Below are 8,937 nucleotides of genomic sequence, written 5' to 3' on the forward strand. Positions count from 1 at the left end.
TATATATATATATATATATATATAATATATATAGAAAACTGTAAAGTATTTTTCTAATTCTATATAACTTCATTATTCTTAGATTAAGAGTAAAAAATGTATATACATAAATGTACATATACATGCAAAAGATGTATTAATGTCCTTTAAACTTGATCTTAGATATTTCAGAGTGCTTCATCTGAAAAAAGTGTCAGCGAATTTTGTTTACCATTGTTAAATGTAATCGCCACGATTTTATGTCTGTTTATAGGCAACTATAGCGCACAGATTATAACAGATCACAATAATTACGTATTCTCTACTGTGTAAGAAACATTTCATGATAAGTATATGAATGTTTACACGGAAAGAACGATTTTATTAAAACAGAGACAGCTAAATATAGTGAGTTTGCTGTCACATTGTTGATAAGTACTGAAACTAATTAATTTCGACAAAATCGGGACAAGATGATCGAGACAGCATTATGTTTGTCGAGAACTCTTGTGAATTCGAATTCTATTACAACAGTAAATCGATAGCAACGAAAATTTGCTCGTAAAAAGATGATTTGTGATAGCAACTTTACTATAATTAGTCTTGTCAATTTGTTATTTGTAATTCATAAGTAAAATTGTTCCTTCTATGTGCCTTTTAAGAATGGCTTTGTCTGATGTAAAAATTAATGCAGTTATGCAACAAATTAGCATAGCTGAAAATAACTGATAAGAAAGTTTCTTTTATCAGTTAGCGATTCATTATCTATGTACAATTTCATAGATACAACGTTCAGTGGTATAGAGCTCCATTACATATACAAAGAATAATATTGTTTCTATTACAAAGAAAAGCTAAGGAGTTTACTTTGAATATCGGTGGATTATTTACTGGTTCTATGGAATGTTTCGCCATGGTAATATCAATAACAATCTATGAGAGTGTTCTGATATTCACTGTCAGTGTTAATATTATGCAGTATACGTTACGTATAAGCTATAGATTTTCAGCACTGGCAGTGAATATCGGAACGCATCCTATATCTATCACATTACAAATCAATATTGTAAAAAGAGATGTTTTTTGCAGTTAGTAAAGACTTCGATATCTTATTTTACTGTCATATATTCCACGCGATGACAAAATAAACATGAATTTGGAAATTAATAAAATAATAAGAACATAGTTAATGAAAAAACAAGAATATTTAGAAAAAATAATGACATTATTTTTTGAGCACGTAGTTATCAAGAGATTTTGTTAAGAAAAAAATGTAGAGAGTTAAAATTGTTCAAATAAAGATGTACACCATATTGTCGCAATGTGTTCAAACTAAGTATTGTATGTATTATATTTCACACAATCACATAATTTAAATTATTGAATTTAAGTAATTTTATATCTGCAATTTGTCGTTGAACATTTTTCCTAAACAATATAATAATTAAAATATTTGGAACTTTTAACTTCGTTAATTAATAACACAAGGATTGTAAAAAGGTAATAGTCACTAATTAACAATATTTTTAATTAGACAATTTAATATATCAAGTTTGTATTGTATTGTATTAATAAGTATTAATTACGCTGATCGCTGAGTGATATTTATAAGTATGTATCTGTCGTGAATTTGATTCAATTATTTTTTAACTATAAGCTTTATTAGATAGATTCGACATCAAAATAATTCAAATTAAGAGATATTCTCATCGAAATCCAAATATGACTTATAAATGAATTAGAACGAAGTTTTGAATTAAAGAAGAAAGACCGCTTGTGTAACTTTTCTGAAATTTTTGATAATTTAATTTGAAAAGAATAATGAAAAAGATACATCCGTTGCGACAAATCGATCACGTAGAAATCATGTTGTAAAGAATTATGATGTATGTCATTTAGAAATTTGCTAATTTCAATTCCGATTTCATAGCGAATTGCACATCTGGATATTATTGTCAACTAGAATATTTGAGTTGAATTTTATGTAAAAGAAAGACATTTAGAAAATATTTAATCGAAAAAATTAATTTTAACAATTAAAGTTCAACAAATTAATTACAGTCATTAGATTCGTATTTTTTTAGATTTTTTAGATTATATTGACGTAGAAACCTATTAAAGAAAGAAAAATGACTAGAATTACTATTATCCGAATATAGAATATTATTAATAGAATATTTATAATATTAAAAGATTGACAATGATTCTATGAAAAAATTCATTGCGGAATTACGTTGTCTTCTGGTAAAATGGAAAAACAACAAATTTATGAATTTATAACCCACTTACAAGAGATTACTGACAACAGATGGAATCAATCCCTGGGATCATGTGATGCTTCAAAAATTCACACAATTTTTTTTTTATACATCCAAAGAGAATTATATATATTCTTTCTGTTGATAAAAAGCACTAAAAATTTCCATTTGATTGTCAGGATTATTTATTAATCATTAGAGTGCTTTGCGGTAATAGTGTAGTGTTTTCTTGAATATACTGTAATATAAAAGAAAATGCAATAATATGGTTGCAATTGAAAAAAGATTCGATATCTTATTTTACCACCATGTTATCCACACAGTAATAATTCAAATATGAATTAAATAAGAACATAAGAAAATATATATTCGAAGAAGATAAAATAGCATTTCTCATATTTAAAAATAAAGAAAATTTCATATTTTACTATGTATACATATATTTATACTTAAAATTTTATTATTAAGATATTTATAAATTAGCAAATTAAAAAAATATGCAATCAAAAATATTCACAACATAAGATTATAAATCTTGATTCAATTCATTATTTTTCTAATATGAAGTAATAGAAAAATAAATAAATAATAAGTTAATTAAATCGAGATTATAAAATTAATCTTATATTGATGGAACCGGTTCTAAAATGTAAACATATTATGAATAACTGAACAAAACATAAACAACAGATTTATTTTTTTGTACAATCTATTATAATAATATTTAACATTTAATTTAATAATATGAAAATAATAATATGAAAATAATATTTTACAAAATATTATATCGAAAAATATTGTCATTATCATATTTTAAATTGACATGAGATGTATTAATTACGATCGATGCAGAAGAAAAAATATAGAGGATATTCATCTCAAAGATTAAACATATCATATGAGAGATCGTATGAAAATGAAGTCAATGCAAAAATAGAGGATACATGCATGACTTATGCCCTTTGATAAATGTCTTTCGTTTTTTTTTTAAATAAAAGAAATTATTCGTTCGAAAGATATTCATTTTCTTGATATCGGAGTGTCTTAATAGTTCTTATTGCAAGAAAAAATAATACTAAAATATGGATAAGTTTGTGATCTCACAATGGATATTTTGTATAGCCTCGAATTATACAAATTATAAGCATTTATATTAAAAATTTATAGTCTAAGAGAGAATATCTAGATAATCGATGAAAAAGGAGAAGGGATAATCGTACTCGTCAACTGCTTCGTAACCAGTCGCATCTAGGACATCGCAGAGAATGATTCATCTAGAGATTCAGTACTTTAGTTTCAATAGAATTCTATTGCTTGTTATCGGCTTGTGGCCCCATCAACAATCTAAATTCACACGATTTCAGTTTATTCTCATTTCTACTATTCTGACAGCGGGTATTGTATTTCAGGTAAGAATAGAGTATAAAAGAAATACTATGTGATAAGTTATTTTGCAAATTTTTACTATCAAGTAGTATATCTTATTATTATGTAATATAAGAAAAATTATAAATTTATAATTGTTTATAAACATGTAATTAAAAATAAAATTACTACTGATAGTTGACAACGCTAATAACATCAAAATGTACTTCAAATCTTATCAGCAAGGTCCTGTCTTCCACGTCTTTCTTTATTGTTTGCATAACAAGTTACAACTCATTCTGTTTTAACATCAAAGCTGTAAGTTAACAACTTACAGAATATGTGACATCGTAATGTCAAATGAATTTTTGTAAATTAACATATTAAATTGTTTATATTAAAAAATTATTATACATTATATACAAAGACAATAAATCAAATTATTGAAATAACAGGTAAAAGACTTATTAATGCAACTTGAATATATATGTAATCAAATAAAAAATAAAAACGAAATTGCTATCATAAAGGAATATAATTACACTGCAAGACGTCACACAATTATGCTCACAAGTAAAAAAATATTCTCAGATCTATGCTGACATTGTTCTGTAACTTACCGCACAGAAATTAATAACATTGCTGCAATATTTCAACAATGCATATTGCAATACAATATTGCAGAGACTTCCCTTCGTAATATTACTTCAATAATGTTGCAACAATATTTTAAAAATATTTCCAGTAAGAGACACAAATTGACATAAAAGTCATCTTGTCCTTGTTCAATCAGTAAGAAACAAAGACTGAATCTCTCGTGTCGATTTGTGCTTCTGCTAAAAATCTTGCTTTGAATGTTAAGACTTGTGCTCATATATATTAATTTATGTATATCCAATAAAATAAAGATCTGGACATAATAAAAGAATAGGAATTAATGATCATGTTTACATGGCATACTTAATCGGGTTTAATAACATCTGTAGTTATGAAACTGACCAATCATAACTATATTTCTCTAAAAAATGGAATGACTAGTTAGTTTCTAATTGCGAATGTTATTAAACCCGATTAATGTCCATTTCTACCCATATAGATTGAAGTTAATCTATATCTATATTAGTGGAAACGGACATAAGATATAAACGTAGTCAATGTCTATAATTTATAGGAAATTGTGCTTATAATTTAAAGACAGAAAACAATTAAGGATTAAATATAATGCACAATGGACACAGTAATAAAATATAAGACATATAGGTGTTCCGATGTGCTCTGCCATTGAAAATCTATAGTTCACGTAACATATATTGTAGATTTTCAGTACTGATATATCGAAACTGATATATCTATAAAATGTAAAAGTATAATTAATTATGAACTCATATTTTGTTTGTATTCATTACATTTAATTCCTATTTCTAATTTTTTTATATTTAAATAATGAATTTATATAATGGAAAATCTTATAATAAATATTGCAGTAACATATGTAATATTACAGCAATATTGCTGCATTATTACAATGTTTCTGCAATATGTTGCAAGTATTCCTCCAGTATGCGCAAAATCTAATATTCCGTATATATTATGTTGTAATATATACGCCACAACATTACATAACAATATTTTTAAACATTTTTTACGTTGCTGCAATGTTGCTGAAATATTGCAGCATCGCAATATATCGCAATATTTTTGCAATATTGCAATAAAATATTTCTACAATGTTGCTGCAATGTTTTTGTGCTGTACGGATTATGATTAATATTTCTACATATTTTTATGTATGATATGTCCTACTGATTCTACTAAAACATTTGCCCATATATGTATAATATATATGCGTTTACAATGATCAATAACATATTAGTATGCAACAATAATATATTGCACAAATTGCGTAAATAATAAAGTAATTCTAAATAGAAATTGAATATATTATCAAAATAATATACAACTTTGTAATATATATAATATATGCATATATGTGTGCTAAATAACATAAATTCTGAAATAACTTCATATTGCTTCATAGAATTTTTAATAAAAACGTTTTCTAATTTTTTAGTACTTGCCGTTATTGTAGGATCTTTTTGCCTTATTGGTCAATATTTATCGAATGATCTTACTGTTTTACCAAAAAATATATCTTATTTGCCAATTATGATGGAGTATTTTATCGATCAAGAAAAGTACTTTTATTTAATTTTGTTGCACAGCTACGCAATTATATGCATCGGAATAGTTACAGTATTAGCAACAGGAACAATATTTCTTACGTATCTTCAATATGTCTGTGGAATATTTAAAATTGCTAGGTACGAATGAAGATGTAAGAAATACTCTAAATTTTTGAAAATAAAATTTCACTGAAAGAAAAGTAAAAGTTGCGCCAGTTCGGCAACAGTAAATTTTTTTTTTCTTAAGAAGTGAATTTCCTAAAAGATCAACTTTAATGGTTAATGGTTATCTCGCTTCGCGAGGCAGAGCGACGCTTTTATCTACTATATTTGTTCGTTTTGTTCATTTTAAAACATTTGTTCATTTTACATTAAATGAATCTATTTTCATCAAGATTGTATGTACGGAGGCTAATTTCACATGAACTTCAGACTCTTCTTTGGAAGAGTAAAATTCTTCACTCTTCACAGAGATTGAAATTTGACTCCCGCTTGGAAATTTTTCATTGTCGAAGAGTAATACTTCACTCTTTAAAAATGAAAATTTCACTCCTACCGGATTGACGCAACTATTATTTTTTGGGAGAGAAATTTCACTCCCAAGAATTTAAAGTATATACAAGAATAATCAAAACAATTTAAACGATAATCAAAATTTATCTTTTATCAATAATATATTTAAACAACATAATATATTAAACTTTGATAATTATGCAGTATAAAGGAGGTTTGGGATAGTCTTGATCTTGATTATGTTATTAATGTCTTAAGAAATTTTTAGAAGATTTTAGCCGGCGCTCATTATTAATTAATCGTTAAAAAGTAATTAACAATTAAAACTAGTAATTATCTCATTATTTCATGTGAAAAATCGCATCCCTGTAGAGAAATAAGGGACGAATCGATTAAGAGAGTACAACTTTCTATTATACTGCATAATTAACAAAGTTTATGAAATGATGTATTTTTTGCTGAAAAATCGAATCGTTCAATATACTGTTGTAATTAAGACACATACATTTGCAGTTATCGTATCGAGCATGCAATAAACATTAATATTCAACAAAATATTACGCAGAAAACTAAGATTCTGATGAGCGAAGGCATAATTTGTGCTGTCGATATTCACCGACAAGCTATGAAGTTGGTACACATCTACAAAATAGATAGAGTAGAGCAGGGCTGGTTGCGCATAGCGGCAAGTTGGGCAAATACAAATATGTACACTGAAAAAAATGTTTGATTGAAAATGGACAAATTCTGATTGATGAATATAATTAGAATTTTCTGGTATCCATTTTCAATCACACATTTTTTCAGTGTAAATAACGAAAATATATATAGATACATTTATGCTTGCGTAAGGTAGCACATAGATAGAGATTACTGTGCTTAATACAATACTCCGTGTTCGATCAACAGCCAAATAGATGCGCTTTTTCGTTTCGTATGTGAAAAGTAAAATTATTAGGTGAATGTTCTTTTTAATCCATGTAATAATTAAAACTTTTAATAACAATCAAAGTTCTTTAGATGTAAGTAATTAATGTATTTTTTAACTTTACTGTTCAAGTTGCTATTTAAGCTATGGTTTTCAGTTATAAAAAATGAATTATCAACATGGAATTTGCTGAACCCTATATCCAATAACTTAGCTGCTTAAATGAAATTTGTTTTTACTGATCCTTTTCACTATGTGTTAATGATTAAACATATATTTTACGTTCAATTATTATTATAAAGAGAAGATTATAGATTTTTTTAATTTTATTAAAGCCTTTAAAAAGGAGAAAGTGTATTATAAATAATTATATGATACACTTAGAATGAAAATAATAAAATTTCGATTAATGTATACATAATTCTTTCATGTTTTTAATAATATATAATTTCATTAAACATTATCTTTATGGCTCAACTTACCCTTCGAGGATGCACCTATGTCCCATAGGTGAGGAATATTAATTCACTTTACATCCTTGTAATTAATGAACGTAAATTTTTTTTCATATTTACGAAATATATTAAGGACGTGAAAGTAACTAATTAGTGAGCCAGATAAACATGAAACGTTTTAAAGCATTTATTGTTAGTCGTAATTGTGTGAAAATAGATAAAACTTAAAGTGACAGAGTCATAACTAGCCCCGCTTTTCACTAATATGTTTATTATAATTATATAAATGATACATTTCTGTTTTTGAAGATTGACCAAACATTTGATGTCTATAGTCGAGGTAATGATGTTTTGTTTAACAGTATTTGGCGTAGTTTGCTTAACTCTAAATTTGTTTCAAGTAAGTTTTCTGTTCCATATTGTAATATATGAAAATGTATGCTGATCCAAAATTATATGTATTAACAATATTGTTTAGTAGGTAGATAGCCAGAATAATGCCAGAGTCATAAATTTCCAATTTTTATTACATACAACAATTTTTATTACAAAATAATATAAAAAGTAACGAATGTTATATGTAGAAAATAAAAATAATAAACAGAGGAGATGCATTAGAAAAGTCAATAATGTTGAAGATATATAACATGAACATAAATTTTCTAATACATTTAGAACTTAACGAACAAAAATGCTGATCTGTATATTCTTTGTATGATCTTTGTATTCATTATTCTAAGAAATATGTACTATTTTACTCTTTGTGATTAATATTAGGTATGGGAAAACACTTTTTTAATTTTACATGACTTCATCATTATTCTTACGATTAATAGTAAAAATTGAATTTATATACACGGTGTTTCATTTTAAATGATATGGTCGATTCTTTAGCGAATCGATGATTTTATTGGAAAATTTTTCGAACAGAAGTTACATTGGCTTGAAGGGGGATACATGATGAAAATGTGAACTTGAGTAACCTTCAAAATCAGGTCAAGATCATTAATGTTTTTTTAAATGGAAACCTATATTTTTTATTACATATTCTTGTAGTTTATGTCGACAACTTCCCAAACACTATAATAACGTTTCATTGAGTACTTTCCGAGTTACGGAACTCTACTACGAAAGTTACAGTATCGCTGGCGTTATGTACGCGTGAACAGGATTTTTACGCGCGCGTCTCCGCGATCTGTTCACATTGCTTGACATCTCACGCGCATGGAAATGAGATTTTTCCCAATTGAACGATT

General features: G+C 26.4%; 2 protein-coding genes across 2 annotated transcripts in view; both read left to right on the forward strand.

Annotated features, from left to right (window-relative positions):
* LOC108692140 overlaps positions 1-1,119 on the forward strand; it is a 3,093-nt gene extending 1,974 nt beyond the window's left edge. The window contains exons 3-5 of the mRNA XM_018200292.1: positions 172-308; positions 763-895; positions 1,069-1,119. Coding sequence (XP_018055781.1) covers positions 172-308; positions 763-895; positions 1,069-1,119 — 321 coding nt within the window. The remainder of the gene's footprint in view (positions 1-171; positions 309-762; positions 896-1,068) is intronic.
* Positions 1,120-4,165: 3,046 nt separating this feature from the next.
* LOC108692145 lies at positions 4,166-8,126 on the forward strand. Its single transcript, XM_018200297.1, has 4 exons — positions 4,166-4,175; positions 5,674-5,923; positions 6,812-6,928; positions 7,991-8,126. The coding sequence occupies exons 1-4, from the start codon at positions 4,166-4,168 to the stop codon at positions 8,124-8,126; spliced, it is 513 nt and encodes a 170-aa protein (XP_018055786.1).
* Positions 8,127-8,937: the final 811 nt, after the last annotated feature.

Source organism: Atta colombica, unplaced genomic scaffold (genome assembly GCF_001594045.1).
Source record: "Atta colombica isolate Treedump-2 unplaced genomic scaffold, Acol1.0 scaffold62, whole genome shotgun sequence".
Classification (NCBI taxonomy): Eukaryota; Metazoa; Arthropoda; class Insecta; order Hymenoptera; family Formicidae; genus Atta; species Atta colombica.